At 36.1% G+C, this 12,388-nt stretch overlaps 1 protein-coding gene across 1 annotated transcript; it reads left to right on the top strand.

Annotated features, from left to right (window-relative positions):
• Window positions 1–3,287: 3,287 nt before the first annotated feature.
• Window positions 3,288–3,779, top strand: LOC130804440 (uncharacterized). Its single transcript, XM_057668871.1, has one exon. The coding sequence runs from the start codon at window positions 3,288–3,290 to the stop codon at window positions 3,777–3,779; it is 492 nt and encodes a 163-aa protein (XP_057524854.1).
• Window positions 3,780–12,388: the final 8,609 nt, after the last annotated feature.

Below are 12,388 nucleotides of genomic sequence, written 5' to 3'. Positions count from 1 at the left end.
GGTTGCAACATAGATTTTTTTTTTGCAACCATTGGTCTATATGTTTAATGTCACCACTAAAAATTATATAATTATTGACTTAATGCTATAGTTGATATCTTTATAACTAAAAAGTTAAGAGTTTAAAAATTTATTCTCTTATTTTACAACTCAACAATCGGAACATATTTATTATATATTTTCTAAAATTATTGATAAAATCAAAACAAAACCTAGCTAATTCTAAGAATCAATTTTGTATCAAGATAAGTTACAAGATGATATAAAACACTTACTGTATATGTAAAATATTAGTCAGAGGTAATTATTACAGAAAATTATCTAGGAGGATTAATTTAATGCTAATCTGGGAGGAATTAGTAAGTTTAGAGGGTAATCTGGCAACATTCATCTGGGAGGATTGAAGAAGCATTGAACGTATATTAGCAATATTAGTGCATAGGAAGGTCACGTACGGTTGGAAAACACTTGTTAGCTATAGAAAGTCATTATAAGCTAGTGGGACATGTGTTAATAGAAGAAGCAAAGAGCGCCATGAAAAATAAAGGAAAAGTCACCGAAGTAAAGAGGAACTTGACACATCCAAGACAACTACAGTGGCATGCAAGAGAATTTTGGGGATTGATGAAATAACAAAAGAATGTTTTACATGCACAATGATAGACTATAAATACACATCAAGGTGCTCATAACTGAGGTAATTAATTTCGAACTAGCAACTACTACTAAGTGAGATACAAAGAACTCTAAGTACTTTATTGCGAAGGAGTTAATACATCTGATCTTCAAAGACCCACATTTGATTTTCAGAAAAACATTATATAATTGCATAATCATATATCTATGAAAGTAATTACTATTGTCATAAATAATCCTTAAAATTACATTTGCCAGATATTAATTACAAAAGACCTCACATCAAAATAAGTTCTAAGTAGTAATCCACCTTGTAGCCACAATGCTCCTGGAAGAACCTATTAGGAAATTTGTCTCAGACTGTTAATGATTTGGGCGTCGGAATGGGTCCCCGGAAAAACATTCCGGGCCCTACTAACCCCTTGTTGCATTTTATAGGAACAAGCATCTTCTCAAACGATATTACTGCATAGTTTGGTAAGATAATAAAGACAGACTTCTACCAGCACTTAATTTATGATTAATTACAAATCAGAGATATAAGTTCTTAATTAATTGTTCTACAGAATCATACAGGAACAATTTGGCGCTAGAAGGAAGGTCATTTTTTCTTTCTTAGCCAAAAGTTACCCTAAGAATTTTCAATAAGAGAAGATGCCAAGCAATTCGCAAAATCAAAGTCAGAACACTAACCAATCCAGAAGAAGTAGATCACAAAGGAGATCTGCTGGAACTGATAATTTGGTATAAAGAATAGTAGATCAAAGGCGGTTTCTGAGGCAGTCACAATGCTCTCAAAAAGAGCAACCAATTATGTCCACCTCCCAAACACCTGATGAAACACCGGTAACACAGCAAGTTGGGGCAGTATAGCCTCAATTTACATTAATTGGAGATGCATTGGTTCAGTTGGCAATTGCGCCGGCTAATGCTATCAAGACAGGAAGGGAAGATGCTACTCCATCTCAGGGAGAACAGATTTCCATAGAGAAAAGACAGGAGGAGGAGGATGAGTCATACATCCCTCTTTCTAGTTAGAGACAAAATGCAAGAGAGTCAATCCAACTCGGCGCTCAAAAAAATAAAAATGCTCGTGCTGAGGATGATGTTGAGTGTAATCCAAGGAAGAAATATGCCTGTTACAGGACTCCATCAACTCGGCTCTCAAAAAAATAAAAAGGGTGGACTGAAACAGTCTATCCACAAATTGATTCCTAGGCAACAACAAGGGAATCAGGAAAAGCAGAAAAGTCGAAAAGAATTTCTGCATTGAGCAGGCTTAGGAAAAGCCCCGATCAATCGAGAATCTGGAAGAGGATAGGTGCTTCACAACCTACCTTGAAGATTCAAGAGGGAGAGGGGGAATCTGTACAGGTTGCGGAAAGCATGCAGCCAGAAATACATTCCTTGAAAGGAAAGTCACTTTATGTTCCGGGCTTATCTCCAAAGGTCCCAGAGAATCAAAAAAATTGGATTTTCTGGGAAGAATCCATTCATATCAGAGATTGCTGCATCTCCAAAAAAAAGAGAAAAGTTCCTTACTCACTTGAGCTACAAGGGAGAGACTTGTCTAAATGCCCATATGGCAGCATTCAATAATGAGATGGATATGGACAGCCACACTGATGCAAATTGGTGCAAACAATTTCATCCTGACTTTGACAGGGACGACACAAAAGTGGGCTCAAAGCCTTCCAGATAGATCAATTTCAAGCTTTGATGAGTTGGCAGAGAAGTTCAAAAGTCATTTTTCATCAAGGACAGCCAGGACAAAGCAATCCATTGAAATGATGAGCATCAGACAGGGGAAGGATGAATCCTTGAGAAATTATGTCTCCGGATTTGACAAAGAGAGTCTCCATGTATTGAATCCAGAAGAGAACATTTTTTGACCTTCGCTTTCAAGTAAGGCTTAAATTCAGGAAGGCCTAAATGTGAAGCGTTGAAATTCAGCAACTAGTGGACCTACCTGAAGACCATGAAAGAGGTCAGGGAGTATGCACAGTCCCATGTTGATGTTGAAGATTTTAAAGCTATGACTGGGAGCATGCACCATGAGCAAAAGGGAAAGAGTTATGAGAAAGTTAGAAAGCCAACAAAACGGAATGACAGAGGGAAAAAGATGGTAGTAACCGAGGATCTGGATGTGTTAGGACTCCACAATTATGCTGATTACACACCGCTGAAAGAGTCCAGGGCAAAAATTTTTAATGTGAATAGAGAGGATAGAAAATGGCAACGCCTCATCCAGAGGAAAATGGTTGGAAATAACCAAGGAGCATTTTGCGAATTCCATGAATGTCCAGGTCACTGGACAGAGCATTGTAAGTCTTTAATGAATAATATTGAAGACTTAATACAGAGGGGTTATTTCCAACAATATAACAAAGAGAGGGATTCTAGCAAGAGACAATCTGGAAACAGTCAAGCTAGAAATGAAGAAGAACCTATACAAAAGAAAAAGAAAGAAATTTTGGTTCTATTCCAGAAATCTGGGATATCAGATTCGAGGCACATCTGAGAACTGTAACTGCTCCCAAATTAGAGTTGATGGAAGTAATAGAATAGGAGGAACCACCACCTATGCCAGATATGACATTTACCAGGGAGGACTGAGGGGGGTAACATATCCTCACTCAGATCCCCTAGTAATGGTTGTAGATGTAGCTGATCAGTCTGTGCACAGGGTTTTGTTAGACAGTGGTGCTGAAGTAAACGTTATTTATAAGTCTTGCCAGGACCATATGGATCTGGAAGATAAAGTGTTAAAAAGGTCTTCCACTCCCATCGTAGGATTCTCAGGAGAGTCAGTACATGCAGAAGAGAAAATAACTCTGCCTGTAACTATCACTGATAAGCAAGGGGTTATTATTACAGTTCCTCAGGAATTTTACATTATTGATGCTCTAACCAAATATAATTGTATTCTGGGAAGGAAGTTCACAGTTGCAATAACAAGCATTCCCTCTACCCATCATCAAACCTTACTCTTTGTGGGGCTAGAAGGAAGAGTCGAAAGGGCTAGAGGAAACGAGAAAATGGCAAGGTCTTGCAATTTTGTAAATAGAGCAAATACTGTGCCACAAAAACACGAAAACAAAGGTGCCATAAAAAGTAGCAGAAAAAGAAAAAAGGCCCTGTAAAAAAATGAAATTTGTCGCATCTTCATCTGAGTCTGGGACTCAGAAATCTGTTGAAATTGATCCTAGACCTTCTGAGGATGAGAATGTTAAGAAGAGTACCCCACAAATGCAAATCGCCCATCAAGAGATAGAGGAGGTCTCCTTGATTGAAGGAACGGATAAAACTATCAGAATTGGAGGGAATCTGGATGCTCAGATTCGTCTTCATCCGATTCAGTTTTGAGGCAAAACGCTGATCTTTTTGCCTATTTAGCAGCATATATGCCAGGCATTGACCCAGAAATTGTCACGCACAAACTCATTATTTATGAAGGGGTCAAGCCAGTGAAGCAAAAAAAGAGAAACTTTGGTCCAGAAACAGACAAAATCATTGAAGAGGAGGTTCAAAAGCTATTGGATGCTGGGTTCATTGAAGAATGCCTCTACCTAGAATGGCTGGCAAACGTTGTTTTAGTGAAGAAACCCCAGCCAGGGAAGTGGAGAATATGTATAGATTTTACTAGTTTAAATAAGTGTTGTCCAAAAGATTCTTACCCTTTACCAAAGATAGACCAGCTAGTTGACTCAACTGTTGGATATGCCTTATTATCTTGTATGGACACATTTTTTGGCTATCATCAAATTTTCATAGACCTTGCTGACAAAGAAAAAGGGGCATTTATATGCTCAGCAGGGGTGTTTAATTATATTATGATGCCTTTTGGTTTGATGAATGTGGGGGCAGCCTATCAGAGGTTGATGGATAAAATTTTTAAAGATCAGATGGGTAAAAACTTAGAACTATACGTTGATGATTCAATTGTAAAAAGTAAGACAAAAGAAGAGATGATTATAGATTTATAGGAAATGTTTGATAATATGAGGAAGTATAAAATGAAACTTAATTCCAGAAAGTGTGTTTTTGGTATTAAGTCCGAGAAATGTTTAGGTTACTTGGTTAGTCAAAGAAGAATTGATGCAAACCCAGAAAAGATTCAGGCAGTATTTGATTTGGCAGAACCACATAGTAGACATGAAGTAATGAAGCTAACTGGGAGAATGGTAGCACTTTCCAGTTTCATCTCCAAGTCAGTTGAGAGAATAATGTTATTCTTTAAAGTCTTGAAAAGAAATAAAAATTTTGAATAGGGTGAAGAGCAAAGTCAGGCTTTCAAGGAATTGAAGGAACACCTACACGGTCTGCCAACTCTGGCAAGACCTTTAACATGTGAAACATTATACTTATACATATTAACAACACACCGTATAGTGAGTGCAGCGTTGATCGGGGAGGAAAATAAAGTTAACTCCAGATTTATTTTGTAAGTAAATTATTGCTGGATGCTGAAACTAGATACTCTATGATAGGAAAAAGCAACTTATGCTGTGATGGTTGCTGCCAGAAAGTTGAGACCTTACTTTAATGCTCATCAAGTAGTGGTCTTAATAGATTTCCCTCTGGAGAAAAGCTTAAGATTGAAAGATCTGACAGACTGGCAAAATGGGCTATGGAGCTAAATGGGTTGGGGTCCAAATACCAACCCAGAAAAGCAATAAAAGGTCAAGTATCGGTGATATTTTTGCGGAATGGATAACCCAAGATGAAAGTGAAGAACCAATCTGGCAACTGTTAACTGATGGGTCATCCAGACTTGTTGGTGCAGGGGCTGAATTGGTTTTGATAACGCCAGAAGGAAAAGTCATCGAGTATGCTTTGAAATTTCAGTTCAAAGATACTAACAATGAGGTAGAATATGAGGTAGTCATTGCTAGGTTACAATTATGCAAAGCTCAGGAAGCAAGAAGAGTCAGTTTGAAAACTGACTCACAGTTAGTAAATCAGATTTTGGGAGAATTTGAAGCCAGAGATGAAAACATGCAAAACTATTTAAAGAAGACACATGAGCTGATTTCAGGCTTTGAGGCAGTTCATGTTGAAAGGCTACCTTGATCCTAGAACAAGTAGGCTGCTACATTGTCCAAATTGAGGAGTTCAAGTATGCAAAATTTGAAAAGATCACCCAGTTGAGGTAAAACCTCTTAGTGCAATTCATGAAGATGCAACATCTATCTTTAATGTTGGCTGTAAAGACACCCTAGATTGGATGAAAGATATCATCCACTACAAATAAACAAGAGATCTCCCTGCAGATCCAACTCTTTCCAGAAAGATGAAATTAAAGGCGCTCCAGTTTTGCATGGTAGATGGAGAGTTGTACAAGAAAGCCTAAAATGAACTGTTACTAAAAGGTGTAACACCATCTGAGGCTGATTATTTTTTGAGAGAAGTTCATGAAGGCTGTTGTGGCCATCATCTGGGAGCTAGAGCTCTGGCACAGAAAGCCATCAGAATCGGTTATTACTGGCCATCAGCAACTGAAGATGCCAGAAACTTGGTTCAGAAGTGTGAGAAGTGCTAGAAATTTGCACCAAATATCATCTAACCAACATCTGAATTAAAATACATCCACAATCTAGTTCCTTTCGCTCAGTGGGGACTGGATCTTCTGGGACCAATTAAGCAGGCAGAAGGAGGCAAGAAGTTTTTGATTGTGGCCATTGATTATTTCACAAAGTGGGTAGAAGCTGAGTCCCTTGCCACAATCACATCCAGAAAGGTGGAAAAGATCATCTAGCAAAACATTATCACCAGGTTTGGACTACCAAGAGTCTTAACTGTTGATAATAGTACCCAATTTGATTGTGCGACATTAAGAAAATATCTGGAAGATTTCAAAATTGCAGTTTCATATTCGTCAGTTTGCAATCCACAGTGCAACGGATAAGCTGAAGCTGCAAACAAACAGATTTTAAATGGCCAACAAAAAAAGCTGGAAGATGCAAAAGCCAAATGGGTAGATGAAATTTATGATGTCCTATGGTCATTAAGAACTACAGTGAAAGAAGCAACTGGTCAAACACCATTCAGGCTAGTTTATGGATTAGAAGCACTCTTACCTGTTGAAATTGGGTTACAAACTATAAGAGTAAAACATTTGACCCAGGACGAAAACCAGGAATCTAGGCTCTTATACTTGGAATTAATTGATGAAGTAAGAGAGAATGCAACATGGAAGATGACAGCCTATCAAAACAAAATTGCATATTATACAACAAAAAAGTCAAATATAGATCATTCCAAGTGGGAGATTTAGTTTTCAGAAATGCAAATGCCACCCAAAAATATGAACATGGAAAGTTATCAGAAAATTGGAAAGGTCCTTACATAATTTCAGAAGATTGTGGTAATGGAACATACAAGCTTAAGACATCTAATGGAGAACCATTAAGGCATAAATGGAACATTATAATGTTGAAAAAAATATTATGTATAGAAGTAAAACATATTTGTAATCATTCATTTGTGAATAAAGTAAAAAGATTCAATGTATACAATCATTTTTCAAACAATTATGTAATAGTTTATATAAAAATTTATGTAAAGCAAATTATTAATGGAATGATAAAAAAAGAACAAGTGGAAAAGTCTTGACTTTCATAGTTAAGAATTTCAACTGAGTTCATGGGGAAGCCTTGGTCTTTTATGACTAAGGAACCCAATAAAAGTTTGAAGAAGATATCAGACAGAAGGGAAGAAAAAGTAATTCATAACAATCATAAATCTTTTAAGTACTTTTCATTTATGAAAATACTTAAAAGTCGAGGGATTAACAAATAGATAAAAGAAAAGTGTTGGATAAAAGTTCAAAAAAATTTGCCAGCTTGGTTGAAAAATATCTGGAAGGAAAATATTAAGAAGAAACTTGTGAGTTATTTGTCCAGATACCTCTTCAAGTCATGTGAATTCATAAGTTAGATTCTTCAAGTCATGAAGATGAATAGTCAGAAGCATCATTAACTTATGTGAAATACATAAAGTAAAAGCATTATAACATTATCGAAGTACTCAGAAATATTATTTAATTCATTAGGAAGAATAATTACAAAACTGGAAGACTTCAATATACAACATAAATTTTTAAAGTTTCTAGAAAATAAAAAAAAAAGAAAAGAAAAAACAAAAATCATGATTTGCTAGGTGGAGGAGTCGTTGAGGAAGAAAAAGCAGAGCTAACAGTTCCCTGGCCAGATGATGCATTGAATTGGGCTTTAAGGGATAGAATGCATGGAGCTATTGGAGTGTCTGGAGCCAAGAAGGGTGCAACCTTAGACCACTCCAAGTCAGGATAAGCATGTGAAAACTGCATTCATTGAATGCTAGAGGGTACCCTCCTTAGTCCTTGCCCTATCAGCAGTCAGATGAGTTTGAAACTAGGATTAGAAGTATTCAATTGCTTTCTTTCTCTCCTGGGCTTTAAGGTGTTTTTTCTCCGTCTCCAGTTTGGCAATATTTGCTTCCAAGGCTGATATCTGCTCCCTCATTTGTTCTTATCTTTCTCTACAACGTCAATTAGGCCTCTTTGAGTCCTTGTTAGATATTTGGACTTTGAAAGCTGAGATTTGAGATGTAGTATTTCCTCGTCCTTTTTAGCAGATGATTGCTTAACGAAAGCCAAAGTATCTTGAACCTTCTTCAAATCTCTCTGAAGTCGGCCAAATTCTTCAACACCTTTGGCAATGGTCGATTGTTGCTCTAAAATTGAATTGGATTGGGATATATGCTCAGCCTGCAGCTCCTTTGGTTTCGCATTAAGCTCACTTAGGTTTTTCTCAGCCTTTGTAAGCCCAATGTCTAGAGAGAAGATCCTGGCCTCCATGGTAGTCATCAATTCAACTTGAGTGTTGAGTTCAGTCTCCAAAAATTTGGGTTTTCCCTTTCCAATTATTTGTTTCGTTCTGGTGAGAAAGCAACTCAGACTCTAAGAATTGAATTTTCTCATTTAAGCCTTCTAATTCAGTTGCAAGAGAGGATGATTCATACTCCAGTGCCAGATTCCTAGCTTTGAGACCCTCCACCTCCGCCTGAAGAGTATTAATCTCAACTTCTTGAGTTTGATTCTTCTGGCGAAGGTTCTGAAGATTAAAATGATATGTCTTCGTCATCAGAGAGCCCAACTCAGAGAATCTGGAGTTAATCAGCTGCATACAAGACAGAAGCAGTTAGCAGATTGAAGACTGAAAAAGTCAAGTATAAAGTTTGAATATGGATCTGGTTACCTCATCAAAATCATGGTGTGGGCCTTCCAGAAACCTCCCAACACTGGCCATAATGTCCATTGATCGAAATTGTTGGAAACTGATCACCTCATCCAGTTTTTGTCTAGAAGAAGGCGGTTCATCCGGATGAGGGCCTTTACCAGCCTGTTTATTCATATTTTGTGTTCCTGACAGTGAAAAAGTAAGTGAATGTTGTAATAAAAATAATAATATGAAAAAAAAGAGAGAAAGGAAGGAAAAAAGAAGAATACCTTAAATAGGAACAATTTCAACAGAACCGGGGTCCCCACCTACCAGATTCCTGATAGGTGAAGTAGGGAGGACTTCCCTAGTTTCAGCCTCACCTTCCATGACTTGCTATAAGTCACGAGAGGTGCTCTCACCAAAAATTTTCTCAGTATAGTGGCTGGGAGTTTGGATTGTATAGATTGGATCCCAGCATCAATTTCTAGGACACAAGTTTCCTCAACTACATTTTCAACCTGGGGGGCAGGGATGGCAGAAGGGTCCAACAACAGTTTTTTTTGCTTCATCACCCTCCGTCTGGGTGACTTCATCGGTGGGGAATACAGCATGGGAAGCTGGTTTCTCAACAGCTAAAAAAAAGAAAAATAAAATCTGATTAGTAAAGATGTTGGAAGATAACAAGTTATTCAATGAAAGCTGGAAATAAAAATCAATTAAAATACCTGTACCAGCTCCCTGAAGGAACTTATCCACAGTATTATCAGTTGGGAAAGAAAATATGTTTGAGTATCCAGGAGATGCAAATGGAGATGGAGAGTTCACATCCTCAACAACCTCTTGAGTCTCAGATTGAGTCCCAGATGGAGACTCGAGAGTAGTTTTAAATTCCTCTACCACCTCCTCCTGGATAGGCTCAAGAGGGGCAGCCTCAACAACCTCGGCAGCTTTAACAGTAGTAGTGGTGGCAGTGGCTACAAAAACAAATGACAAGTTAGATATTTAGGAGATGATAAAACAATTGATGAAATTTTATTTAACAAGAAAACAACCACCTAAGTCTTGACCTGGGAGCAACACAATAATTTTTGAACTACCAGGTGGCAGGTAAGCACAAGGAGTAACCAGAAGAGAGAGATCATCTCCTTCCTGAACAGGAAAGAAGAGACATCAGTCTCTTTCTTCTTCTTCTTCTTCTTCCGGCTTCTCTTCTTCTTAATTGGACCCTTGATTGAAGGCCCAGTTTGGTCATCGAAAACGTTTGGATGAGGATCAACCCAGGCCTCAGGATCTCTGTACTCTTTCTTGGCAAGAGGAAGAGGACCCTGCCATGCCCTAATGTAATAAGCAGTGTTTTCTGGGTAGATGTCACTCCTCCTCCATGTAGGAACCTCTGTCGGACCCAGATTCAAAACCCACTAGTGGACCCTGCCGTGCCCTAATGTAATAAGCAGTGTTTTCTTGGCAAGACTGGAGGCATACACTAGTGGAAAAAGCCTTATATACTGCGGTTTTATAAAAACGTAGCATAAAAGTAGTAGAAAAATTAGGCAAAAAAAAAGGTATATGTTGTGGTTCCTCTAAGAATTGCAGCATATAATGCACTCTAAGAACCGTAACATATACCCTCTTTTTTTTTATAAAATCCCGCCTTCATTCATACAGCAGATTCAAAACCCACGAAAATATATTATTTGTTTTCAAAACCCACCTTACTTCGACATAATTTGCTAATTTCTCTTCATCTTCTTCAACCTTCTTCAACCCATGAAAATTTGTTGTTCTTCCTCTTTTCTTCTTCAACCTTTAACTTCTTCAAAACCGACGAAAATTGTTGTTGTTGTTCTTCTTCTTCTTCAAAACCCACGCAATTGTTTTAGGGCTTCGTTTTTTTAAGGTATAATTTCTTCTTCATAACCACGAAAATTGTTGTTCTTCTTCTTCGATTTTTTAGTTTTTCAAGCTTCATGGTGTTTTAAGGCTTAGTTTTTGTATGCTAGTTATGTGAATCTCACTTAGATTTTTTTATGGTAATGGTATTTATTGTTGTCTTCGTTTTTAAGGTACATATTGTTGTCTTCGTTTTTTGATGCAACTTATGTGAATCTCACTTAGGTTTTGACAAATTGGTGTTTGGAGATTGATATATGAAGCTATTCTTAGAAGCATAGAATATGTGAGGGCTTTTTAAACAATCTAAGGTATAATTTCTTCAACCTTTTAGATTTTCAAACTTCATGGTGTATGTATATATATATATATATATATATATATATATATATATATATATATATATATATATATATATATATATATATATATATATATATATATATATATATATATATATATATATATATATATATATATATATATATATATATATATATATATATATATATATATATATATATATATATATATATATATATATATATATATATATATATATATATATATATATATATATATATATATATATATATATATATATATATATATATATATATATATATATATATATATATATATATATATATATATATATATATATATATATATATATATCTGTGTGTGTGTGTGTGTGTGTGTGTGTATATATATATATATATATATATATATATATATATATATATATATATATATATATATATATATATATATATATATATATATATTTAAATGATGTTTAAGTTGGGTGATGATTGAGGAAATATTGAATGATTATTAGGGTAATAATTATTATGCATATAGTTATTAATATTTAGTGGCGAATTAGTATAAAATCAAAAAAACAAAAAAAAAATATATGGACTATATGTTGCTATTCTAGGAAAACCGTAGAATATAGTCCACATTTTTTTTGAAAAAAGAAAGTGGATTATATGCTGCGGCTTTGAACCGCAGCATATAATATTGTGTCATATGCTGCTATCACAAGTGTTGTGGGTCAAAACCGCAACATATAACGGGGATAAAGCTGCAACAAATAAGCGTTTTTCCATTAGTGATATATCTAAATTGATGGCCAGGGATCTTGGGTACTCTAACCCAGATGATCTTGTCCTTGTATTCCTTTAGGTCTTTGACTTATGGGTAGATGACCATAGCCTCATTTATTGAAGAAAAAGTAATAAAAGGCTTGTTCTTATTCTCATCTAATTTAAAAAGACTCTTAAAAAGGTTAAGAGTTAGGGGAAGCTTCATGTATTCACAAGTCCAGATAAAGGACATAATCTTCCTGGTAGCTTGAGGAAGAAGTTGGACGAGAGAAAGATGAAAATGGCATAGAATCTGGGAGAAAATGGGTGAAGAGGAAAGTGTAAACCAAAAGCGAAATGGTATATACAAACTGAAATGAAAATGTCCTCCTCATTGGTTTCAAAGACGATGTATTCGTGGGCCATCATCCCTTCTTCACCAATTCTGCACCAATATCCCTTCTCTTTTGGGATATGGCAATAGTCTTCTAACACAAACTGGGCCCTACCTTCTACTATCTGGTTGAGAGTTTGAGAAGTGAGCCTAGTGGTCAATAATCTTTTCAT

The sequence above is a fragment of the Amaranthus tricolor genome, chromosome 17 (genome assembly GCF_026212465.1).
Source record: "Amaranthus tricolor cultivar Red isolate AtriRed21 chromosome 17, ASM2621246v1, whole genome shotgun sequence".
Classification (NCBI taxonomy): domain Eukaryota; kingdom Viridiplantae; phylum Streptophyta; class Magnoliopsida; order Caryophyllales; family Amaranthaceae; genus Amaranthus; species Amaranthus tricolor.
This window is presented reverse-complemented; position numbering and strand designations above follow the sequence as displayed.